General features: G+C 33.3%; 4 protein-coding genes across 17 annotated transcripts in view; 2 read left to right on the top strand and 2 right to left on the bottom strand.

The window, feature by feature from the left end:
* Nucleotides 1-117: 117 nt before the first annotated feature.
* LOC100647366 (baculoviral IAP repeat-containing protein 7) lies at nt 118-2,693 on the bottom strand. 4 transcript variants are annotated; one of them, XM_003393011.4, is made up of 8 exons: nt 2,017-2,693; nt 1,825-1,942; nt 1,555-1,752; nt 1,302-1,480; nt 1,109-1,231; nt 893-1,035; nt 671-810; nt 118-557 (listed from the first exon to the last, which is right to left on the bottom strand). In XM_003393011.4, the coding sequence occupies exons 1-8, from the start codon at nt 2,494-2,496 to the stop codon at nt 367-369; spliced, it is 1,572 nt and encodes a 523-aa protein (XP_003393059.1). In that variant the 5' UTR covers nt 2,497-2,693; the 3' UTR covers nt 118-366. The 4 variants fall into 4 exon arrangements, with proteins under 4 accessions (XP_003393059.1, XP_012163515.1, XP_020718434.1 ...); XM_012308125.3 differs by having other exon boundaries at nt 1,555-1,695; XM_020862775.2 differs by having other exon boundaries at nt 1,555-1,942.
* Nucleotides 2,694-4,044: 1,351 nt separating this feature from the next.
* LOC100647685 (baculoviral IAP repeat-containing protein 2) lies at nt 4,045-9,030 on the bottom strand. 4 transcript variants are annotated; one of them, XM_048408123.1, is made up of 4 exons: nt 8,885-9,023; nt 6,850-7,295; nt 5,819-6,692; nt 4,045-5,715 (listed from the first exon to the last, which is right to left on the bottom strand). In XM_048408123.1, the coding sequence occupies exons 2-4, from the start codon at nt 6,927-6,929 to the stop codon at nt 5,335-5,337; spliced, it is 1,335 nt and encodes a 444-aa protein (XP_048264080.1). In that variant the 5' UTR covers nt 6,930-7,295; nt 8,885-9,023; the 3' UTR covers nt 4,045-5,334. The 4 variants fall into 4 exon arrangements, with proteins under 4 accessions (XP_048264080.1, XP_012163421.1, XP_012163409.1 ...); XM_012308031.3 differs by lacking the exon at nt 6,850-7,295 and having other exon boundaries at nt 8,885-9,030; XM_012308019.3 differs by lacking the exon at nt 8,885-9,023 and having other exon boundaries at nt 6,850-8,715.
* A 70-nt stretch (nt 9,031-9,100) lies between these two features.
* Nucleotides 9,101-12,680, top strand: LOC100647249 (acetyl-CoA acetyltransferase, mitochondrial). 4 transcript variants are annotated; one of them, XM_048408090.1, is made up of 10 exons: nt 9,101-9,232; nt 9,311-9,609; nt 10,341-10,426; nt 10,509-10,623; nt 10,697-10,890; nt 10,997-11,287; nt 11,358-11,546; nt 11,670-11,827; nt 11,893-12,009; nt 12,273-12,680. In XM_048408090.1, the coding sequence occupies exons 3-10, from the start codon at nt 10,361-10,363 to the stop codon at nt 12,541-12,543; spliced, it is 1,401 nt and encodes a 466-aa protein (XP_048264047.1). In that variant the 5' UTR covers nt 9,101-9,232; nt 9,311-9,609; nt 10,341-10,360; the 3' UTR covers nt 12,544-12,680. The 4 variants fall into 4 exon arrangements, with proteins under 4 accessions (XP_048264047.1, XP_048264044.1, XP_003393058.1 ...); XM_048408087.1 differs by lacking the exons at nt 9,101-9,232; nt 9,311-9,609 and adding an exon at nt 9,618-10,011; XM_003393010.4 differs by lacking the exons at nt 9,101-9,232; nt 9,311-9,609 and adding an exon at nt 9,618-10,011 and having other exon boundaries at nt 10,280-10,426.
* Nucleotides 12,681-12,826: 146 nt separating this feature from the next.
* Nucleotides 12,827-25,756, top strand: part of LOC100647131 (sodium-dependent transporter bedraggled) — a 20,130-nt gene continuing 7,200 nt past the window's right edge. Inside the window, exons 1-3 of one of the 5 annotated variants that reach the window (XM_012308082.3) lie at nt 12,827-13,292; nt 15,980-16,955; nt 17,900-18,772. In XM_012308082.3, coding sequence (XP_012163472.2) covers nt 15,997-16,955; nt 17,900-18,772 — 1,832 coding nt within the window. In that variant the 5' untranslated portion in view covers nt 12,827-13,292; nt 15,980-15,996. Of the gene's footprint in view, nt 16,956-17,899; nt 18,773-25,756 lie in introns of all 5 variants that reach the window. The other 4 variants (XM_012308099.3, XM_048407968.1, XM_048407972.1 and 1 more) reach the window with 4 other exon arrangements.

The following is a 25,756-nucleotide window of genomic DNA, read 5'->3' as shown; positions in this document are numbered from 1 at the left end:
TTTTCTTTTTATAATGGTGGCTAATTGTTTCATATAACGATTTCCATTTTTAGCTTTGTACTAATATTATATTATATGTAGTATTTAATATTATATGTTTATTAATTATTGAAACCATTAGACGTAATAACACAATTTTCTATTTGAGAAATACTGTATTAGTACATAATTTGTTTCTTTTACTATTTTTTGATATATACTCTTATTTTAATGACTAAATTATAAATACAATGATATACATACATTATTTTCACGAAATATACAAAAAATATATTTCTATACATGTATATCTTTACGTTTTAAATTATTAAATTTGCATAAATAAATTTAACGATATATTCATCAATTAATATTTTACTATCTGTTTTATGATAGAAATGTACGGACAGTTGCTTTAATTTCTTGTCGACACATTAGACAATATGTAAGAGATGGTGCACAGTAAACACAAGTTGCTAAGTGTCCACAAGGTAAAAATACAATAGCTATTTCTCGATCCATGCAAATTTTACATAAACGAGCTTCTTTTAATTTTCTGTTTTCTTCTTCCAAAGCTGCTAAAAAAGTGGGCAGTATTTTTCATTAAATTAAGTATATACTAAGACTTATTATATACAAATTTAATTCAGATCAATGATTTTATGATCAATCTTTTATTTTTATTACTTACTAGATTCCTTAAAGTTAGCCTTTTTGTCAGTATTGCTTTTGTCATTGGATATTACAGAGTTCTCATCTTCAACTGAACATACACTATATTCATCTTTTTTATCAGTATTACACTGTTCTATATCACTATTGGTTTGCTCCCTTAGCATTATGATTTAATATTATAATTAATTCTAGAAGAGATGGCTCAGATATATAGCAAATAATTTTATTTGTTACTAACCTTGTTAATTCTTCCATAATTTGATCACAAAGAACATCTTCTATAAGTTGATCAGAATTTGTATATGGTGTCCCTATTTCCTCCATTCGTTTTTTTAATGCCCTCTTTACTCTGCCCACATGCAATCCAATTTCTAAAGCTTCCTGGGAGAAGATAATGTCCATGATTATATTAAATGTATTTTAGAAATAATCAAATAAATATATGAACTATTACCATTGCTGGTGGACTCTCTAGTAACTTTTTTAATGTTGCTTCAGTAATTTCTAATGAAGGTATAGTAGTAGCTCGTGTATCAGTTATATCTGTGCTTTCGTCTTCTGTTACACCTTCAAAAATCTATACAGATATAAAGTAACTTCAAACTTTTACAAAACATATGATATAAATATAGTTGTATAATATTTACTGATTGATCCAAAGGTGGTCTGTTGTTAATGCACTGTTTGATAAACTCTTGCCCTCTTACAAGATTCACAAATTCGCATTTAGGAAACCATCTTGCATGTTCAGTCCATGCATCATCTGTTGCTTCCCAATTTCGTAAACCACCATCACAGTGAAAACATCTAACATGGTCACCAAACCCTATTATAATATTTTCATACTATTAGTTTAGTATTATTTAGTATTATAATATCTTTATTCTGTATAATTTATACCATCATAATAAAATCCAGCACTAGCTAATATTTCAGGAGTTTGCTTAATATTTTCTGGCCAGCCATTAAAGGTTCGTAATCTTCCTTCATATGTTGCACAATCTGGTTTCTTAGGAGTTGTATGTATTTGTATTCCTAAGTCTGAGAGATTTGATGTTGCACCAGGCATTAATTTTACATTAGTTAAATATAAATTATCTAATGAAAGAAAAATTGAAATAAAATAATTTCTGTACAGAAAAGGAAAAAGCTTTTTTAGCATACAAATACCATCTTTATCTTGATGAACATAGAAGTTACAATTAGGGAAATATTCTCTATGTTTTCTCTCTGGATCATCACCAAGTTTCCACTTTCTCAGAATACCTCCACAATATGTACATTGTACCTATAAAAGGTATGATTTTATATATTATATAAATATATATTATATAAAATTTATATTTTTAAATGTATTATTACTTCATCATCATGTTGAAGATAATAAAATCCAGCTTTAGCAAGTTTTTCAGGCGATACAATAGAAGAAATTGGCCAATTAGTAAAGGATTGTAATCTTTGTGACATAACCCTACATTCTTTTTGAGGTTCTTTATTCTGATAAAGGTTTATAGATTGACATTCAACTATGTTATTATCCTGTGATGTTTCTGTTGATGATGATGCTAATCCAAGATTATTAATAGGTATTGGTATCAGAGGGACATTACAAGTACTAGAAGGATTTTGAACAAAAGGACAATTAGGTTCGGCTAATCGATGGCGCACTATAGCTTGATCACCATAATTCCAATCAGAAATTTTTACTCCACATAAAAAGCATTGTACTTCTAAGGCATGTCCAGTGTAGTAAAATCCGGCTTTTGCTATTCGAGCAGCATCAACTGTGGCATTTACTGGCCAATCCGTAAAAGTTCTTAGTCTACTTTCTTCAACATTCATTTTACAAATTCATTTACCTTTATTTGAATGTTATAAATAGAAAAAATTAACCAATTTTAACAGTCGTATGTTCGATTTACAACGTAGAATAAATGACTATCGTATGTATTTTACGTTGGAAGCCTCATTATTATACTGATATTGTATTTATACTGAGACATACTGATTTGATATAATAATCATCTACATATCACGTCATAATATGTAGACTAATAACGAAGTAGGAAAATATAATTAAAAGGTTATATTTCTACGCGTGCGCGATATTTCAGGACCGTCTTTATTAAGGTGCCTGTATTTTGTTCAGACTTTTATTAATATACACTCACAATGCAAATTATAAAATTTACCAATTTATACAAATAAAAGTTTATATCTACAATAAATAAAAATTTAAATAAATTATATATATGCAACTATTTTGGTTATAATTATTATAATACAAGAAATCCACGGACTTATAAACAAGTCTCGATACTCGTTAGAGAAAACCGCCCGAAAACTGAATCGTGAAAAATGAATATGGAAAACAACAAAGTTCCCATTCTGCAACACGCAGAATAAGTAGAGTGTTTCTATCTCTGTCTGAAATATTCATAGCAGGTCACGCGTCACGATGCGCAGGACACGAATCTGCTGAACGTGAACGCTTGTGTGAATAATTATAACAATTGTTTCCTATCTCTATTTCTTAAAATAATCTGATAATATAAATTATTCGTTCCCTTATTACTTTTATAACTAATTTGTTATTATTTACGCAAACATTGCCAGCTGCCTCGCGCGGATCGGATTGAAAAAGTTAACCCAAATTCAAACCCAATATGTACATTGATATTCTGCTTTAATTGAATTATAACAAACATTTCTTACAGTCTTGTATATGCAGTTGTGCATGGGGCTTTAAGCACGCTCAACCTTTATTCATATATTACTATATATACACAAAATAAGTAACCAATACTAACGCGTATGCTGTTACGGACGTATAATTCTAGACATAATTCACTGTAATGATATCTATATATAGCTTTTTTACGAATATTTCGTTAACAATGACTGACTAATAGTTATATGTTTAGGAAAAGTTAATGAAAATATTGATTTCTACAACATATTGAGAAATCGTCGAAATCGGTGAAGAAGTAAATTTTCTACAGTTTTATCATAATTTTTGATATATATATTTTTAAATAAGAATTATTACACTATTTGATTATAATATATATATTTTATTATTCTTTAATTTATTATCTATATTTTAATATGCTTAAATTATGTACATATAATTTACAAAAATTTATTTTATAAAAAATTCTTTTTTATTGTTTAAATTCCTCTCATGATTTACGTTCATATAGTAGGTTGTCCGGAAAGTGTCTTTCTTTCGCAAACGTGTTTTTTACAACAGTGCACCTTCATACAAACGTGAAACCAAGTCTGTGAAATGTCGCGGTGTTTATCTCAACAGAATAAAATAGATTTTACGTAATTCGATAAAATAATATAAAACAAAAAACGTTGTGCGTTTATTATTTTTTCATAAAACGAAAGAAACTTTTCGGACAATCTAATAGTTCTAAAATAAAACTAAATGATGTCGTTATAGTTAGTGCAACTAGAACTCTCATAGGATCATTTCTTGAAAAATTATTAAGTTTAGCTGCACCAAAACTTGGAACCATAAAATGGATAGCTTCTGCTCGTATTTATCCACTAATAAATTTACACAAAATAGCTCGTCGAAAAGGAATTAATCATATGATATTGCAATGAATATAATAAGAAGGGCTTCAACCTTACAAAATTCACTGCATTCAAGTAATTCCAAATAATTATGCCACTTGACGAAATTTTTCCCGTTAGATGCTACATAAGTCGTAACGTGATTTACGCTTTTGAAACATATGTTATTTACAAATGAAAGCTGTTTCTCACGTAATATCATCCTCAATGAACAAAATGCCAGAATCTATATTCACAGAAATCTACATGCAATAGTTGAAACAGTAGGAAACGAAAATGTTTATAGTTCCAGTAAACAAATTACCTCCGCTGAACAATTAAAAAATCCGATTTAATGTGGTTTTTATCATACAAAGTCAATACGTAATCTCGAGGAGAAACTTGGTCGAAATGTAGAAATATGAGTTCGGGGCGGTTTAAATAGAAAAAAAAGAAGAAAGAAAGAAGGAAGAAAGAAAGAAAGGAAGGAAGGAAGAACAAATATAGGATATATAATTGTGGATATGGATTATTTATGCGCAACGATAGATGCTATTTTACCTGCATCTGATCGCAGAATGTAAGCACATTATAAATAAAGTAAATTAAAAAATTAATGGAATTTTAATATTTTCTTCCAAGAGAACGATTGAGTTGCGATCCATTGTTCCTTAACCCTTTGCGGACAGGGCCGAGCTGCTGTCGCGATAGTCATTTAAAATTGCTAGCGCGCATTTCTGCTTAGACGCAATTTTCGTTCATAGCACTCCAAGATGTCAAATTCTAGCCATATGTACATGCATAGAACTTCCACAAGATAAATAAAATGATACACACATGAATCTTTTATATATACGCATATATGAGTCTTTCGCCTCTATCAGTTGTTTTCGCCAAACGCATATATGCGGCGGTAGTCCGCAAAGGATTAAAGATTTTTATCTTTGTGATGAGTAGAATATAAAGTAATAAAAAAATGTCTGACCTTAAAATTCAAGGTCATAGTCATTTTTGTACGAACTTCTTTTTACAAATTTTCACTGATACAGAGAGAATCATGCTATGGTGGTTTTTACACTTACTTTTTATACACCCTATACATTCAATTGAATACTATGGGATGAAGGCTCGTACAGTCATTGTAACAGGTCCTCTGCATACTGCACAAATCATCATGCCAGGAGCACATTTTACACAGGCAACTATATGTCCACATGGTAAAAATACCACTCCTAATTCTCCGTTATAACAGATTTTGCACATTCTTGCATCATCGGTAGGTTTGGTATTTTGTATTTTTATATCTGATGGATTTTCTGCTGACTTGGATTCCAAACTTCTTTTTATGGGTTCTGTATTGCTTACAATACCCCAAATATCACTATTTTGAGAACTTGATCCTGGATTACTTTTTGTCTCTTCCTTCCTTTTTACTTCTACACTTGTAGGTTGTACTTTCTGAATAAAACTGGGCAGATTCATCTGTATTGTTTCCTGAAATAAATACAATATCCATAAGTATGTAATGCGATTATTAATTACTTATTATGCACATGGCATAAAATATGCAATTAAGGATATAGATTTGTGTACTTACTTCTTTAGAAGGTGGAGATATATGCTGGCCTGTTATTTTATTTACATAATCTTGCCCTTGCACGATTAATATATAACAGCATTTAGAAAACAATTTTGCATGTTGCTCCCAAGGATCATCTTCTGGTTCCCAATCTTTCAAACCACCTCCACAGTGATAACACAAGGTTTGGTCACCTTTCCCAGTATAAAAAAAGCCTGCATCGGCTAATTGTTCTTTTGTTTGTGGCATAGATTTAGGCCATGTTACAAATGTGTGTAACCTAGCATCATAACTAGCATATTCTGGATGTACTGGTTCCTTAGTCCTTCCTAGACCTAAACAGCCAAGTTTAGCTGTGTTTGCTAGTTGTAATTCCATTGAAAAATTATGGTCATCGGGACCAGATGTAGGTCGATATTCTAAACCATAAGGACCACATACATCCCTACTTCTTGGTCTTGGTCGTACCACCGTACTGGGATCTACTCCAATGGGTACATTACCACAGTTCAGTTTACGAATAAATCTACACCTTGCAGACCATCTCTGATGATCGACCATGGGTATATCACCTTCTACCCATTTACATATCTCAACTTGACATTCGAAACATTTTACTCTGTCACTTTCACCCGTATAATAGAATCCTGCAGCCGCAAGCTTTTCAGGTTCAATGTATGTTATGGGCCAATTTTCAAAACTCTGAAGTCTTACTGCTTCAAAATGGTAATCAATATTATCTACTTCATCATGACTTATATCATGTGTTACATCAACTAGAGATGATAAGTGGGCATTCCCTGAAGTTTTTAAATTTGAATCATTCTCCAAGTTCCAATGTGTGATTGTACTAACCATTTTATTTGAATTATTGTTAAAAATATCTTCAAACCTATTTAAAAAATTGCAATTGTTATATAAAATGTTAATTGTAAATAAACTTTTATTAAAATATTGTTGGCCTGTAATTATTTTTTCTACTATAAGTTTCTTTCATAGCATTAGTTTCATTTTATTAATGAAAATAAGTAAAGTTAACTTGCAATTACATGTAATGAAATTGTGCAACATATGGAGTGCGCATATTTAAATATATATGCTGCGTTGAATGTACGATTGTGTTATACATTTATGGAACATACCATCCGCATTTGGCAAGAAAGAGGAAAGGAGAAGAATTCTAAACTCGATAGTAATTGCAATGCCGTTACGATTCGTGAATGACGGAGTATCACTTTTCGCAGTACATAACATTGAAATGACGCAGCCTACGAATCGTACACAAGTTAAAGTTCCGAGAACTCTCTCTCTCTCTCTCTCTCTCTCTATCTATCTATCTCGCTCTTTCTCGATCCTTGCAGTTTACATAGGCTCATGTTCTGTTCATCATATCATCACCGACATCACCCTGTGCAACGTTGCCATTTCTATGGCCCGTATTTCAAATTTCTACTTCTTTTGTTGCATTATACCATTGAATGTTCATGAGAACAAACTGTATTGAAAAAGCATAGCAACTGACATTTTACATTATTTAATGCTATAAATTCATGTTATAAAATTTTACTAAACTTATTGATCAATTAAAAACACCTAATCACTTCATTTTATTATATACAGTGGTCATTTATTAAATTTTGATTAAAAAAAAATTAAGAACCTTCCACATACAACATTATAAGACTTTGATTCTTAATCTAGTAGTTATACTTTAATACTATTATGTAAGGTTAGTTTATACAGATCACTAAACCGGTTTATTAAATTGTATACTGGAAATCTGTAATGGACCTTTTCCTCTTATTTTCAGAACATATACTCTTTTAATGTCCTTATTTAAGAGAAACGTGGTATCAATGCTGATATGGAAATGCTTTACAATGATTGAAATATGTTTATAGAAGATAAATATGACATAGTTTTTTACGTGTTTTGATCTACAAAAACAAGTTTCAAGGTACGGAATCCATTGATTTGAGAGTTGTAAGTATATGAAGTCAAGTATTTTGAGTGTATTTGACAGGTTACTTGAACGCCATATTGACTTCTAGCCACAATTTTTCTAGCGAATGGAGTTGCTGGCTGTAAATAAACGCACGTGGATAACAGCCATTTTGCGGCGGGATTTTAAATCGTAATTCAAATTATTACTTATTAATTAGATGTGGGTGATAGTTTACTCGCCGATCGGCTATGACCATGAAGATATAAAGATAGAGTGTGTGAATGAACTAAAAAAGTGATATAGGAATAGGAAGAGAAAGCTGCTACAGACTCCTTGTGTTTTTGTTTAATCGTGCACATTCGTACAATAAATATGCAAGTGTAATACCGATCAACGAGTGGTTTCAGCATGCATGCCTGATTAAAGAAGGGCAAAAGAGGTCTCTATGCAGCGTTCTCTTTTTATTCCCATATTCTTATAGATTTCTGTGTATATCCCATCCATTTACATGAAAACATATTCACTCGTACTCTATCTTCATATCTCTAATTTCCTGCGAACTTTAATTCAATGCTCATCTGTGCGAACCAATCATAAGATGGATAGAAGCCAATATGGCGTTGAAGGAACCTTTCAAATACGCAAAATCTGCTTGATTTTCTACATGCATAACTTTTTGAATAGATCCTGCATCTTAAAACTTGTTTTTTAGATTAGAAATTATAAAATTGCAAGGAAAGTCAATCATTTTACCTCCTCTAGGATAAAGATTGCGTTTATCACTTTTGAAACCGACGTAATCAAAGGTAGGAGAGGAAAAAGTGGGAAAACACAACGGAAGTTAGTGTGCAAGGAAGATAGTTTCAACCAAACATAATTCGTTACTTCTTTACAATAAAAGTTAAAAATTGTTTTTTCAAATCTAGAGTGATTATACAAATTATTATATATTTGTACTATTTAGATGTTCTTTGATATCTGAAATGTTTAATCCAAAGACACAATTTCTGTATAATTTAAATTCTATAAACTTGTGTAAATTATTAACAATTTACGAACAATTTAACAATTTCGAAACATCGAAAAATGTTATATTTATATGATTGTTAAAACAAGAATGCATTACAGAGATAACATACCAACATCAAATGTCATGTCCTGACTTCGTCGGCTTGCCAAATCTTTGAGAAACACTATTATCAATATTGTCACACAAAACTTAATCATTTATTAAAATTTGTTCCAAACTTGGTTCACACACTAAGCGAAGCACAAATCCTATTCCTAGGATCTACCGATCCTACTCAGACATCTAACTATAGGTGTTACGCGGAAGGTCTATATTTACCATCGCACGGTAAGATGTCGCTCGTATACATTTAGTCTAAAGGACAACGCATTTGTCAATAGTCATTTAACGCAAAATTTAAATGGAGCGTCGAATCTCATCTTTCCTCGATTTGTAATGTAGACATAAAATGATTATCGTATGTATTTTACGTTGAAAGCTTCATTGTTATTACAGAAATACTGATTTGATGTAATAATTACGTTATGCTATATAGACCACGATCAATCCAATAAACAAATCTCGACCATAGATATATGCATATGTGCATAGTCTTGATACTCATAAATTGAAAGTATAGAAGATGCCATCCGAAAATTTGGTTGTGAAAAATCAACATGGAGGACAGAAATGGGGGAGTGGAAGTTATTCGTTCTACTGATCTTTGTTTGTCTCGCAAGAACGAGAATTTTGATTCTTTTATGTTAATTTTTCAGGATTCAATTTTCGAGTAGTTTTCCCTAGCCAATGGTCAAACCTGTTTATGTGATAGTAATGTAGATAAGCTAATACGAAGTAAGGAAATATGATAAGTAAAAGGTTACATTCCTGCGCATGTGCAATATTTCAGGACCGTCTTTATTAGGGTATCCGTATTTTGTACAAACTTTTAAAAATATATCCATAATACAAATTAAAGAAATCACAAATCTATTCAATAAAAGTTTATATTTATAGTAAGCTCAAAGTAAAAATAAATTATATGTATGCAATTATTTTAATTATAATTAATGAAATATAAAGAAACCATGGATCTGGATTCAAATATTGCTACTTTTATATAGTGATTAGTTGGGATATAAGATTAATCACTGAGAAGTCAAGATAGTTTAATCTTGTGTATGAGTTCACGTAGTATAACAATCACAGGTTGTTAAATTCTTTGTCACAATGTTGTTATTAAAGAACATAAACAAAGTAAGTTATTCATAAATTGTTTATTGTAAAATAAAATTCATTTTTGATATATATATATTTTTAAATAAGAATTAAACAAGATTGCACTAGATTATGCACAAGATTATTGCACTATTTCATTGTAATATATGTGTTTTATTATTTTTTAATTGTGTCTTATAAATAATAATTGTATCTTAATATGCTTAACTTATGTACATGTAATTTACAAAAATTTATTTTATGAAAAATTATTTTTTATTGTTTAGCCATACTTTTTTTTGTTTAGATTCCTCTTATGACCTTACGTTCATATAGTTCTAAAGTAAAACTAAATGATGTCGTTATAGTTAGTGCGACTAGAACCCCTATGGGATCATTTCTTGGAGGACTATCAAGTTTAACTGCACCAAAACTTGGAGCCATAACTATAAAAGTAAATATCAATTTTATATTTACTAAAGTGATAATGAATTGCTATAGACATATGTACAAAACATAATTATAAATTATAACAGGCAGCAATTGAACGTGCTGGAATTTCCAAAGATGAAGTTACAGAAGTATATATGGGAAATGTTTGTCAAGCTGCCTTAGGTCAAGCACCGGCAAGGCAAGCTACGCTGTTTGCAGGTTTTTTTGTACTATTATTTTATTTGTTCTACATTACAATATCAATATATATATCGATAAATTTTTAAATCAGGTCTTCCTAAGTCGACAATATGCACAACAGTTAACAAAGTGTGTGCAAGTGGTATGAAAAGCATTATGCTTGCTTCTCAGTCATTACAATGCGGACATCAAGAAATTGTTCTAGCTGGTGGTATGGAATCAATGTCTAATGTACCATTTTATCTACCACGAGGGGAAATTAAGTATGGTGGCACAAAACTTGAGGTATAATAAATGCTATATTTAATGTGTAAAAAATAAATGTTTTTGTGCTGTTTTGAAAAAAGTTGTAATTTATTAATCTTCATATTGATTATTTGTAATTTAATAGGATGGTATTGTATTTGATGGTTTAACTGATGTTTATAATAAGTTTCATATGGGAAATTGTGCAGAAAATACTGCCAAAAAATTAAATATTACGCGTGATGAACAAGATAGGTATGCTATTAATAGTTACAAACGTAGTGCTACAGCATATGCAAATAAAATCTTTCAAGATGAACTTGTTCCTGTTCCTGTACCTCAAAAAAGAGGCAATCCTGATATAGTATTTAACGAAGACGAAGAATATAAAAAAGTTAATTTTGATAAATTTGGTAAATTGAATACAGTTTTTCAGGTACATGATTAAATTAATTGAGAATTACTAATACAAATTTCAAACAATAATTTGACTTTATTTATTGCAGAAGGAAAATGGTACAGTAACTGCTGGAAATGCATCAACTTTAAATGATGGAGCTGCTGCATTAATCTTAACAACTACAGTGGTTGCACAAAAAATGAATTTAAAACCTTTAGCACGAGTTATTGCATTTCAAGATGCTGCAACTGATCCCATTGATTTTCCAACTGCACCATCTTTTGGTATATCTAAGGTAAACTTCTTACGACATATATAACAGTATGTTTAATGAAATTTTGATGATGTAAATTATTATATCATGGCTATGACATATATTGAATTATTGTAAAAATTGTATAATATATGGTACATTTAGCTGTTAGAAAAAACTGGACTTAATAAGAATGATATAGCTCTTTGGGAGATTAATGAAGCTTTTAGTGTTGTCGTAATCGCAAATCAAAAATTACTTGATCTGGATCCAAATACAGTAAATATTCATGGTGGTGCCGTGTCTCTTGGTCATCCTATTGGGTAAGTATTTGGTTATTTTTGTGAACATGAATAAAAACTTAAATTGCAAACATTACAAATTTTAGTATGTCTGGAGCTCGTCTTGTAGTACATTTAGTACACGCTTTAAAAGCTGGAGAGAAGGGTATTGCATCTATCTGCAATGGAGGCGGTGGGGCCTCATCAATTTTAATTGAAAAATTGTAAGTTTATAATGGAAGAAATTTCATATGCCTATGAAATGTGATATATAATTATGTAGTAATAGTCGTTTAATGTTATGCAATATTTTATATAATGGTTGTAAAGAATATTTTTATTTCTTTTTACTATGTTCAAAGATATACAATTTTTATATTTGTACAATTTATTTTTTATATCATATTGTTACGATAAATAAATAATATTAAAAATAAAATAAGAATAATTATCTTTGAAGGAATAAAATTTTTCTTTCGTTCTATAGGTATCATACAATGTCTTCTCCACCAATATTAACATTATATACAAAACATCCTTGTCCACTTTGTGATATTTTAAAAAATGAATTGCAGTTGCGTTTTTCTGGTCGTTATCAATTGCAAGAAGTTGATATTACTACGCCTGGAAATGAACGATATTTGGAACTGTACAAATATGAAATCCCAGTTCTCTTTTTAGAACGGCAGTTTCTTTGTAAACATCGTTTAGATTCAGAATTATTGGAAAGAAAATTACAAGAAGTCTTCCAAAATTGAAAACGATAAATGCGCGGTATGGTACATTAAGTGTAAAAAAATTATCTCATTTGAATACACATAGCTGTATATATTGACTTCTATGTTAATCGAATGCGTGATCAGTAAATAAAAATTAATTAATTAACGACCATCAATACCTGAGTGTTTTGGAAATAATAATAACGTAAACTAGAATGTATATGGCTATATTTGATGTACTCAAGATTAGCAAGTATCGTTGGTCGGCATATCTTATAGTTCGCCTGCTGCTTTCGCCTGTATATATGTACATACTTGTTCTCTTTGAATCGCCTACTCTTTTTCACCCTGTCAGTACTGTCTCTGTCCTCTTGCTTCCCTTTCTATCTACCATTCAGTCTGAATATGTATTCTCTTTCCGATGGGTAAGCAAGCAGGCACGCACACACCGACATGTCGAAGATCGGCAGTGAATTGGTGAATGCACGCATCGGACTCTCCTTGCCGACGTTCGTTCTTTCTTCAGTGCGTGCCTTACGCCTTACGCGGATAACGTAAAGTATTTGTTTCTTTCATATCATCTACGTGGCGTATTGTAGTGAATAATTTGCTTAAATTCCTGGATTACGAAAGGAAGTGAAAAGACTAATAGATACTTTTCAAAATCGCTGAAATCAACAATGAATGTTGAGTTTGCTGCAACTGTGCTATTGAAATCATGTCAGTGCTCTGTTTGGTTTTTCGAGGGCCGACGTAACCAGTACCAAGAATAACGGATAATAATAAGTGTAAAACTGATCTTGATCTTATTTAAAAAGAATTGCATGATCAAATTTGGTGACTCAAGTGTTCATAGATCTTTCAAATACAGATAAAAAGAAAGTTCTAATAAAAGTGAAAATTCGAAGTTTGGATTAGTAAATTAATTGAGTTATCATTTAAAAAGCGAGATTATAAAAACATAATGAATAATGTAATTAGATATAACACTACTTTTAGATGAATCTAAATAACTGGGCAAAATTTGATAGAAAATATTAAACTAAGCGCAAATGTGTGTGATTTCGAAGTAATAACGACTATTCCGAATTTTGCAATGTTGAACTTCTGTTTATAATATAATGAGTGTATAAGAGAAGCTGTATAATAGAACATATAGAATTTTTCTTTTTGTTCTAATAGGCGCGCTTTGGGCTAAATAAGCCTATAATATTTTTAGATGGCGTTATCCTCAGTTATGATCGGTTTACAAATTCTAGAGCTTTGCTATATTTTAAAAAAACATCGACAGCTTTCATTTGTTTGAAATATACATATAAATTTCTATATATTATAAAATGGCGTAAGTAAGAGATGTACTTGTAATATACATCTCATTTTATTGTTTAATAAATAATTGATTAAATAACAAAAATTTACAAGAAGAAGTGAAATCGTTTATCAACGTTTGCAATGTTATATCTTTTGAGAACAGCTATACTGAAAATACTAAGATCTTAATTTTGTGATCCTTTGTGAAAATTTACATAAAATTTACAAGATATGAAAAATATTCAATATTTTACTTTACGAGACTTCAATCATAATTACCTTTAAACTTGATTTATTAAATTATATGTATTTAGTATTTAGTAAATAAAAAAATAGAAAAACAACAAATATGATAAAAAAAACGTTACGTGCTAAATCTTAAAATCATGTAGCTGTTTTTATGAATATGTAGTTGGCCTTCAAACATTGATAGCTATTACACGTTGTTTGTATGTAATAGAGGATATCATTAGTGTACTAGCTTAACCATATTTATAAGAAAAATGAAACTACTCTTACACAAACGACAAAACGAGTAGATCATTTGTCATCATTTTGTCAGTTTATTTATTTTTTATTATTAACTATTGATTGTACACTTTATTATTGATATTTTATCGAGGAGAATCAAATAAATATTGTACAACAAGTATTACAGGCTATATAGATGTATCTATATATAAAAGCAAGTATCACACAAACACACACATAGAAGAACATATTAAATATATGTTTCATGTAAAATAAAATTTCTTCATAGAAAAATAATATTGTGCAAGTGAATAAGGAAAATGAATTAGATTATTTGGCTATAGTATTGTTTTTAGGATATTGATTAGTTTGAAACTCTATAAAAGCATTCTGAAGTTGTTGTCCTGGTTCATGATTCACGAATGAGTTATATAGAGCCGTAGCCAGCTGAGAAGGTCCGGTTACTGGTTACCTGTTACCTGGACAAGTGTGCTGGCAACGGGCTTGTCCTAAAGTATCGACCGTGACAGTCGTTCCAGTCGATTCCAGTCACAGCTTTTAGATCGATAGTTTTCCGACAATATCGATCGATAGCTTCCTTTTGACTTTTCCAATCATACATCCATTATTAAAATATATAGAAGTGTAAAAATTGTTAAAAACGTTAAAAAGTACAAAAATTGTTACAATTTATTCTTTCTGTTACTAGTATTTCTCTACGAGTTTTCTAAAGGGACATTCGTCGTTCGGAAAAGTAATATTGCAGAAATGTTTCTGTGTTCTTCCCTTCCCGAGTACTAAAGGATATGAATCAATTAATGAATGAATCATATTTTTTACCAACTCTGATATGATGTACGTAATCAAATTTTTAATTTATATCGGTTACCAATTCTTACTTACTTCTTCACCTACTAGGTAATACCAGATAATAATTTGAACTATTATCAGTTGACAATAGATGCTAATGGATGATAAATGATACGACAATCGAATCGTTTTAGATGAAATGTTACTAAATAATAATAAAACTTAATGAATTTGTGTCAATAATACTTTTGATTGATATTGTATGCGTATTTTGGTAGGTATGAGGAATGATTCATATGTTTATTTCTCCATTTTTATCACAATCACGTTAGTATTGTGGTAGTAGGATTAGTTTATAAATAATCGGAGTTCGCAAATTGTCTTTAGCATTACATCGTTAATGATTCCTAATAATATAACACCGTGGGTGAAGCTGCAACTTATTTTCCTTAACGACCCGGCATTCATACGTGTTTCTTTATACCGTAAGGTTAAATATCCATTTCAATCAGTTATTGTTTTAAATCATGTCAGCTATATGGATATTTCATAACGTTGTTCAATATTTCCAAAATAGTGAGTCTGTCGTAGCATGTTCTACGGTTTACACAAAGAACTAAAGAAAGTAATTTGTGTGATAAATTTCTACGTGAAAGAGCGGTTTTAGAATCAGTTTTCACCGCATCGAGATAAGATGACGATATATATGTACTTGGTTTCCAAGTGAAGCGAACGTAGGAGAGGTTTAGACATTTGAAACGAAAAAGTATCGGTCTACTTTGTTCAAGGGATTAAGTTAGCCTGATCGTAGAAATTTAAACATTTAAAACAATGCATAAGATTGTTACCCTACTACAGATAAACGTTCATTTTCTCGTTGCAGTAGTTAACCATTACAGAATGACTTCGAGCGAAGATGGTGATTTGATCGATCTTGGAAACGATAGTTGTGTACCACGAGTATCGATTCAAGAATCATCGCCTGACGAGCAAGAACATCTTCTCGATGTGTGCCTACCGAAGTTAGAACAAGCATTGTCATTAACCAGGAAGCAAGAACAAGTACAATGCATAAATGACAACGGTGATGTATTAGTCACGTTAGGTCACGATCAAGTGGTACCGATTCGTAAAAGAATCGATGTCGTTTCATCCGATACGATAAAAAGGGTTCGTGACATTACCAGGAACTTAGAACCAGTTATAAGAAAGACTTGTTCCGACATTAATGAGGAGCATCAAGACACGGTTGATTATGGAAGTTCATCGGATAACAAAGACGGACATTATTCTAGTGAAAAGCTCGAAGACGATACGTTCGAGGCACAGGAGATCAACGATGCTTTCAATTTTCTCACAGAACACGATGACAACGATGATCCAGCTGAAGCGAAATGTAACCGTTATGACCAAGTTATAAATTCACATGGACTGATCCTATTAACCTCTCGTACCATAAAAAACGAAGATTTATTGAATTACCATGGTAAAAGTGCTTCACAAGCGCTAAACTGCTGGAAAGCAGACACAGATTTAAATGATTCAGGTTTTGAATTATGTTCGGGCAACCCGTCTGAAAGTATTTCGAGGAAACCTAGATCTGATCCTGTTGATTATGAACTTGGAGCGAGTAGCATTAATGTGGTTGAAAATCATTCCGAAGAACAAACGTTTGTACGAACATCTAAAAGAAGATCATTTCAGCATATACATCGTAAATCTTGGACGGAAGGAACTACACTCAAAAATGCAACACAGGATACATTCTCTCGGTTCGATAGGTCAACTAGTTTAAGAGGATATAATTACGCGTCATCAACTTCCAATGGCATTCATCGGCAATCCAGTTTTATTTCGAGGTACGACAATTTTACTACTTGTTTTCACGCTTCTTCACACGTAATGAATCGTCAGCTATTAGGAGCAGGAAATGTGACATAGTCGTTAACATTAATAATATATACGATAATTATTTAGTAGCGAGTTTATTCACAAATATTCCAGTTCTTAATTGAGCTGAATCCTTCAGATATGGTTAATATTTATCGTAAAGTTTAAAAGACTTTTGTTCGGTTTGTATAACGGTGCTTGTATAAAAATATAAATAGGTCTGATTTACGTCGAGTTCATTGGAGTAGAAAACGTTTCGTGAGTTATATTTTTCTGAGTAGAAGTAAAGGTGAAGGGTCAGAGGGTCTTTCGATAGTTTACTCTAGTTTCTAGAGTGTAGTTAAATCTTCTTTTTAATCTTCAAAATGCAAGGTGTTATAACGTTGTTGATTTCCATCGATTTCATAGAGAAACGTAATATGTTAAATTCATGAGTTAAATTGAAATCAGTAATGTGATTGATATAGATGGGAAGATAGGTTGCTTTTACAGAGATTACGAGGAACGATGTAAATACATACTCGTACGCGCGTAATTTCGTTTCGAATCTCCAAAGAGATTCTCCGTCAGACAACACAGTGACTAGCCGGAAGTAATGGCACGAGTTGTGTGCGAGAAGCGTGGATCCAAGTCGACATTGAATAGATCTTTAAAGTGGCACGTGTAGCCACGCCTGAGAAACAAAGGTTTGGTTTAAAACTTTCTCCATATGGCTTGTGCCTCGGATGTGTCTTCCTAAGGTATATAGTATTTTCTTATCATCTATAAGATATCTAGGTAGCACGCCTAACAAAGCCAGGAAGAATAATTTATATTCTTAAAGTATAATTTATATTCTCTCTTAAATTAAGATACGTAATAATTCTAAGATAAACACAGGAAACGATAAACTAAAAATTGTGATTGTCTACAGTTGTTCAACGGAGGAAGGATTGGAAACGAATGGAGAGGATCAAGAGGACGGATGTTCAGAATGTTCGGAAGTAGATTGGTCGTGGTTAGAGGAAGTAGAATGTCCGCGGGCTACGGAGTCGTTAGCACCCGGTGTGGTTGACGCGGTTCAGGAGAACACCGAAGGAGGGAATGCATCCCCCACCAGTGAAAACGCAAGACGCAGGCGCGGTCGCGAGCATCGTGCTACCGAGGCGGGCTGCAGTGCCGCGATGTCTGTCTCCGGGACAGTAAAGTCCCTAGTGGTCGGTGGTTCGCGATGGTTAACTTCCGATCCGCCGTCCGACTGTAACGGCAATAATCAAGATGAAAATATACGTTGCAACGCGAGCAACGAAACCATCGATCGCGAAACACGTGACAATCCTACGCTTGTCAATTCTTGGGTACGGGCTTCGATGAGACGTTTGCGTCACCTGAGATTACCGGAAGAAACTGAACGACAACGAAACATTGATTTGAATAGTTGCCACGGAACTGTCGTATCCGCGCCAAATTCTTTGCCAGATATCGCTTTAATCGCTCCAGAGATATTAGCTGCCCAAACAAACGGTACTTCCGGCACCCTCCTTAGGCCATCCAGCGCTCCTGTAAGAAACTCGAATAATTCAAATGTAGTGCCATCGCGGAGAGGCGGAAGACAATTTAGAGCAAGTCGATCGCAAAGAACGCGAAGTCGCGACATTACTTCGAGGCAAAGCAGCGTTTTATCGTCGACTACGGGCAGTGATACAACTGCTTCAGGAATCACGACATGCTCCAGCTCTTTTGGCGGTGTTTCTACGAGTCCACCTTCTAGCACGGCGACAAGTCCGCAACGCATCGCTTCCAGACGGTGAGATTTCCCTTTCTTGCTATTACTCGTTAAAGTTTTACCACGTCAATGATAGAAATCGCTAGGACCTAGGAAAATATTCGATAGATCACACGTCTCGAACTATAGATCAAAACTTGAAACATAAAGTTACTAATGCTCTGTTTCTTATTTTTAATATTTATTTTCCAAGGTTATTATTAAGGACAGTAAACTATTCCGTTCTAGATGCTTGCTAAATCCACGAACCGCATCTTTCATTCTCGTTTGTTCAATCTTATTGCCACACTCAGCGGAAACGAGAATTCGCTTAACGAGTTAGTTGTTGGTCGTTACTCATCCATGCTTGACAGTACTTGCGCTTTAGATCCTTCTTACGCAAACCACCGGTACACTTCGTGGACAGAATAGTAGAAAAGTAATTTGAGAAATTATTTCTATGTATATAGATTTCTATGAATATCTTTATTGTACATCATTTACTTTTATCTAGTTTCACCTGGAAAGTAGCAACGTTCGTTCGTTTATCAGCAACGAGATCGTCGAATCGATGCTCGTCGTATGACATTGCAAGCAATTCTGACTCGTTTCCTTCACATCACGGCGTCTAATGGGTTGTGCGTTAAGAATTAAGCAACCGACGAATTCTTTCATTTTATGATTAATTGTGATTAAATGTGTAACTTGGAGATCTAGAACACGCACGCGGTGCATGTCAGGAATGGTCAACGACGAAAGTTGCGATAATTGTTCGTTGTCCTGTGTACTGTTTAAACGCGCGCATGCTTTACAGTTTCGTCACGAATGCATGCGCTCGATGAAACGCGTTACGGTAAGAGCCTAACAAATAGATCTTATTTTCTTTCACGTATGTCGTTTAATTAATTTTCTTGCTACATACAGCGCAGACAATCGATTTTGTTTCTCGTGTAGTGTTATAATCTTAAGATGGTTTTGTCCTTTATATTTCGCTCTTCTTCGCTCTTAAAGCACGGAGTCGTCGAGAAACGGAGAATTTCAAAATTTGAATTACTTGTAATTAGTTCTTCCCGAAAAAAATATTACTGGCCGTTGCATGCTATTTAGTCGGGTTTATAAAGGCCAATGATCTCGATCGCACACAGATTGTTTCACCGTCGATGAACCGCGCAACCTGTTGCGCAATCCACTATTCTAATGTCGACATTCTAATGTCGTCGAACATGATCTTTTGGGAAAAAGTCGAGAGAACTTCCTTGCTAGTGTCTGTTCCACGTGAGAAGATTTCACTGTTTTCAGAGATTCGTGCCTCAAATGCAACAATTTCATTTTTTCCATCCACAGAGATATATCAGCTTTGCGTTGATGTAGGTTTGACAATTGATCGACAAATAGATCAATTTAATCCGATACTCATACATACATACTCGATCCGTACTCTAACATTTACGAAACCATTGTAATTTAACCTGGCCACTTTCTCCTGTAATTCGATGGTTAGAACGCACGTATGCAATTGAACAAGAAAACAGATCAGAGTTTCGCTGGTTGTTTTAATGGACTTTACCAAAGTTCACGATGCGATTTTTCCGTCACTGAAGCATATTTCCTGTTGGTTTATTAATTTCATTTATGGACTTAATAAATTAAGAATCGAGAGGGTTCAAAGGAACGAATGATATCTGGACCGTGACTGTTCGTGATGCTCTTAAATAAATACCTCTTCCATTAATATTCCACTTACTAGCATATTTATTTCAAACGATATTTATTTCGTTTACAGCGACACGCGATGTATCTTTACATCCTTTCTATATTAATCACATTTTACCGATTTTTAACGAAGGCTTTCGCCATTTGTTCAAAATATATTTAAATATACGAATTATTTTGCGAATAAGATTCAAAGGACATTAATACATTCGGTAGAGTGTAAATACGTACATTCTTCTATGCTAATGCAGAGTGTAACGTGTAATTGTATTGATTCTTAAACAATGAACGTTGTTTTTGGGTCAGTGGTAGCATAGAAATATCGCAGCTCCAGGTCAACGGTACTGCCTCGTGTAGCTCCCTTAACGGTATATCGGTGCTATAATTGTGTTATTTTCCTTAAAATTTTATAATTGACTGGTTTCGTTAAACTCATCTGAGATCTGATTATTAAGACTCATAAAAAAAAAGATTAAACACGGTATGATTATTAACTATTATTATAGCTAATTATATAACAAAAGTTTCATAGATTTATAGAAACAAAAGGATGTGTGTTCCGCTTGGATATTGTAGATTAACCTGCACGTATACCACCGATATCTTCTCTTATTGATTATTTCTCAAGTGAGGTGTTTATACAAATATACTTGACAAACAGACGTCAAGTACATGCACGTAACAACGGTGCCAACTACTATCGGAGACGTTTCGTATCTTCGCAACGAATGGAAAAATCAGGGAATACGTTCTTTTGAACTTATGAAACTTTTTATCATAATAGGAAGATTCGATATATATAAAATTAGTTGGCCTTTTTATGATATCTGTCGTAGAAATCAGAAAGACTTACCTTTTTCTTAGATGCGGCTAACGAGCGTATGAGTAACCGGTTTCCCTCGTGTTTGCTTTGTATCTTTCATTTCTTTGAGAAGTTTGAAAAACTTGTTTTTTCGAAGGTAAAACTATCGAAACAGTTAATTAGAACAATAAATAAGAGAACAAACACGTACTTGTTACATTTATCATGCGATAACTGTAGCATGGAGTATTCGGAGAAAGTTAGAAATACGGTTAGAATATACGCATGATTTTGATACGATGCTAGACAATTAAAAGCTGGAAGTTCTACGATAGTTCGAATACAATGTAGTTCTTTTCACGACATTTTCGTGCTTGAAAAAGATAACGTTATCGGACTAAACATGTAACCTTCCTTTTCTCTTTCTCCGCTCTCTTTTTTTCATTTCTCTACCGCGTCATGTAGTAGCCACAGTGCGTGACTTCGTTCGCTTCGGTTCACCTTCCTACTCATTGTCATTGTTTGTACTATGTTGAATGCAATTGCGTACGTGCCTGGTAGGATACATACATACAATGAATGTGAAATACTGGCCGAAACTTGACTCGCGAATGTCAATTGTGAAATGTTCTTTTAACGGGAACGGTCGTATTTTATCGGCGATTGTTTTCCCGTAGCTCTAACAATTCGACGCTTTCTTGAAAAAATAATGTAATTTTGATTGTTTAGATCCTATTGCATGTGACACCTGAGAATGCCATCAAATGATCGTTCAATGGAATAGGATATGGTTATTCGATGGAGTAGGACGATAGAAACTCGCGTGTAAACGAATTTTTACGAAGTTACGTGGAACGAAAGAGTTAATCTACTAGTAACTACATATAATGATCATCCGTATTGTTCGGTTGTTCTCTTCCTATTTATATTCAACGACACGTATGTAACGATCAGGCTATAAGCGTGTTTCGTGGCAAAAATCGAAGATTTCTGTTTGTAAAGGTTTTCCTCTTTATGGAAGACGAATATCGATGTGTTAAATACCAATAAGCGATTGACGACGATCGATCGTAATTGTGATAATTTTGACGAATGATCAAGCACGCAAGCGTAAATATGCACGTGCGTTCATCTACCTTGTTCGTCACGTGACTCTAACCGAGTACAGTTATACATTGGCTTCGGAGGGATCCCACGTACATACATACGGTTCACCGGGAATAGTGTATTCAGTATAGCAAGTCGTTGGAAGCACGAATGATCGTGGAATCTTTGGAAGTTTGATCGCGGTAATGCGACAATTTGTTCCTGAGTGTTCATCAAAGACAGCGACGTCCGGTTAACTGGTTCCTATATATCGGTTGTTTGTGCATCAGTTTTGTGTACTGTTACGCGGTGTCTGTAATTCCTTTCGAACGCTTTTTACCTTACGCACTCTACTTTCATGCGTATCTTAAAAACGAAAGAGATCGGGGAAATTAAAAGTAACGACGATAATAAATGTCGATGTTGCATTGCTTCTTTCGCGGCGTTTTACCACTGATCGATAATTCGCACAAAGAGACAAGTTTGCTCCGAATGCCGTGGTATATATCTGAAACGCTATCGACTAACTACATTCCATTTCGCATTTGTATCAAAGATCAAAGGATGTTTCTACAGAGATAGAAATTTTTTCCAATTTCTTAAACTGTTCGCTAGCCACAGCAAAAAGATTTTATTTTGAAAAAATGTCCTATGATGTCATACCTGTAATAGTTAACACGAATGTCATATTTGTACATATATAGCCTCGTGGAGAAATTCAGAGGAACGAAGGATATCAATAAACACATACGAAACGATGACTATATCTTTCAAGGGTTTTGCCCGAAGCATTGTATTAGTTGGCAAATCCTGGTAAGCGCTGGTTGCCTTAGTTGTAGAATCGATCGTCGTACCAAGAAGCCATATGCCTCGGTAAACTTTTCGAATGCTTGTTTACAAAAATTCTGTAATAGACGAGATCTGTTGCTCTTTTTAAGAAAGTGCGGCCATTTTTTTACCTGAAAGGACGATCAAACGAAAGTGATTTGAATCAGCTGCTCTATTACACCTGCAACTTTGTGATAGATGGATCGAATACTTTTGCCATTTTCGTTAAAAGGAACGAACGATCGAAAATCAACACGTTTCTTTGATCGATTACCGCGCGTAAAATCAACAGCAGTGCAGTGCGTTTAAAACATAATATCAATCGATTACGTCGAAACGCCTAATCTACAAAGTGAAGTTGAAAATATTTGGAGAATACTTTGCGAAACGAATACGTTTGACCTTACACTTCGTCGATTAAATAAATTGCATACCGCATGACACGATTAATATTACTGAATCACTGACCAAACGTTTCGAACATAAAACAACTGCGCGTGAAGAATATCTTACGAACACAAAAGAAACGCGCAAACTGGAAAAAAAAAAATAAAGGAACGAACACGATGCTTTGCGTGAATGTGAAAACAGGCCAACAACCTATCTTAAGATCGAGAGAATAGTAGAAGACGAACGAAACCGTAAAATCGTTTCTCAAAAGCGAGATCCCGTGACGCTGAAAAGGCACAGTTTTGAAATTCGATTGTTCTTACCTCGTTAAATGCAGAGCGTTGAAACCTTGAACGACTGTGAAATTTAATATACGATTTTCTGATATCGTGTAATTATTTCTTCGAAATTTGTTAATTCTTGGGAAATCGATCAATCGAAAATTTGTCATGAAACTTAGTTTCATTATATGTATCAATTGTTACTGGTAGAGTGGATTTTGAAGAAAGAGGATAGAATAATAAAACCGACTGAGCGAAGAGGAAAATCGATCTCAACTCCGTGGAAACGAACGGTCATCGACATCATTGGCGTAACATGTATTCATGATGAACCACGATCCAACGATTTGTCGCCAATACTTTTACTGTAGTCAACGTAGACATCGTATCAGGTATATTCTACGTTTGTAAGAGTTTCTTATACCAATTTGTTACGATTATCCGATTAATTACGTAGATAAACAGTCGTTCGACGATTTTTACGATGCTGTTACCTAGCAACTTTTATGTTGCACAAACTTAAAAGTGACAAATTTAACCTTTTATGGATTGAGCCAAAAGGAATTATACCGATCATCGATGAGTTGTTTTCCTTGAGAAATCAAGTTAAGTCCCTGAAGCTAGATAGTTTTATTATTAAGCTTCCGAAACTGATTATAATTAGCTTTTAGAAAAAAAACATCGTGATGGGAAGACAGTGATTGTTTCAAAAGAAAATGACTCGTGTAATAACAATAATAATATTAGTTCAGTATCAAGTTTGTCACTGATCAATTACGAATCGCTTTGAAACATACTATTACTATCCTACGTACTTGATGCAGCTATTTGCCGAAGCTAAACGTGTTTCACTAACTGTTTTTGTCGGGAAGGTTTAATAATACGGGTATCCGCAGCATAGTATACACTATTAGTGTACGTATTACGCTGAAAGCTTACTCAGAGCACAAGATCTCCGTCGTTCCCACGATTTCATTGTACGTACGTTGTAATATACGCGATTGGCAACAATCGTTAGGAGCACAAATATCTAATTCTGAAAACGTTGTTTTTCTCTGGAATTTTTATAGTCAAAGAAACACAATTTCGTGCTATTTCCATCGAGTGGTAAATTTAGCTTGACGCAATGATCGTGCCCAAGCTACTGTTTGCGTGTTTCTAATCTTCTATATTATTTGGACACGCCACTAAAGATATCGTGGTCATTAGAAGTGGTCAGTTTATTGATTAATCGATAGAACATTTTAACCTTGCTTTTCTCTACCATTGGGGTTTCAGAATTCCAAAGTTCGTGACTAGTTTTCAAATTTTCAGCATTCAAAGCGATCAGTTATATAATGTTAAAGTCAGTCTAAACGTATTTCTACGCCTTTAATGTTAATAATTTACAGAATAGTAATGGGAACGGGCTATTTTGTCGCTTATGGAACAATTATAAAAATTTGATATTCGTTTTAGATGAACGTAAGAATGGTCGAAAACAATCGATTAGTATTGAAAGGAGTTTCAATCTTGATCGAACGAACGACAAGACAGCGTGGTAATAAGCATTCGTTAACCAGAATCGACACAATCTTCGTATTCATACGTATATGAATAATTCACGAATCGTCGTCTAAAACGTCAGGAGAATTGCAAGATTGGTGCAATGAAGGTGGCACAGACATACTAACTCCTTCGTATTCCTCAAGCAAAACAAGGTCGAGTTGTGTCTTTAAGTTGAGACCCAGTAGGAATGTTCGGTTTCTTTTAGGTATTCATCTCTCTATTCCGTGATAACGGTACATTGATGATTCTCGATCTTTTATGAATGCTGGCAATAATCGTAGCTCCTACTTATTATAAATTGTTGTTTCTTTATTTTCTTTTTTTCTTCTCTACGCTTAACTCGTACCCGTATTTCACGGTTTATTGTACAGTGGCCAA

Source organism: Bombus terrestris, chromosome 1, assembly GCF_910591885.1.
Source record: "Bombus terrestris chromosome 1, iyBomTerr1.2, whole genome shotgun sequence".
Lineage (NCBI taxonomy): Eukaryota > Metazoa > Arthropoda > Insecta > Hymenoptera > Apidae > Bombus > Bombus terrestris.
Note: the sequence above shows the minus strand (reverse complement) of the source record. Positions and strands in the feature narration are given on the sequence as shown.

Bases quoted from the DNA above. Each gene is read 5' to 3' on its own strand.
- LOC100647685 (XM_048408123.1), bottom strand. From the start codon at position 6,929: ATGTATAACACAATCGTACATTCAACGCAGCATATATATTTAAATATG. The intron at 6,693-6,849 runs GTAATTGCAAGT...TTTTTTAAATAG, and splicing joins GTTGCACAATTTCATTACAT to GTTTGAAGATATTTTTAACA. The intron at 5,716-5,818 runs GTAAGTACACAA...TATTTATTTCAG, and splicing joins TATCTCCACCTTCTAAAGAA to GAAACAATACAGATGAATCT.
- LOC100647366 (XM_020862775.2), bottom strand. From the start codon at position 2,496: ATGAATGTTGAAGAAAGTAGACTAAGAACTTTTACGGATTGGCCAGTA. The intron at 1,481-1,554 runs GTATAAATTATA...ATATTATAATAG, and splicing joins TGCTGGATTTTATTATGATG to GGTTTGGTGACCATGTTAGA. The intron at 1,232-1,301 runs GTAAATATTATA...ATATCTGTATAG, and splicing joins GACCACCTTTGGATCAATCA to ATTTTTGAAGGTGTAACAGA.
- LOC100647249 (XM_003393010.4), top strand. From the start codon at position 9,985: ATGTTGTTATTAAAGAACATAAACAAA. The intron at 11,828-11,892 runs GTAAGTATTTGG...TACAAATTTTAG, and splicing joins TCTCTTGGTCATCCTATTGG to TATGTCTGGAGCTCGTCTTG. The intron at 12,010-12,272 runs GTAAGTTTATAA...TTCGTTCTATAG, and splicing joins TCAATTTTAATTGAAAAATT to GTATCATACAATGTCTTCTC.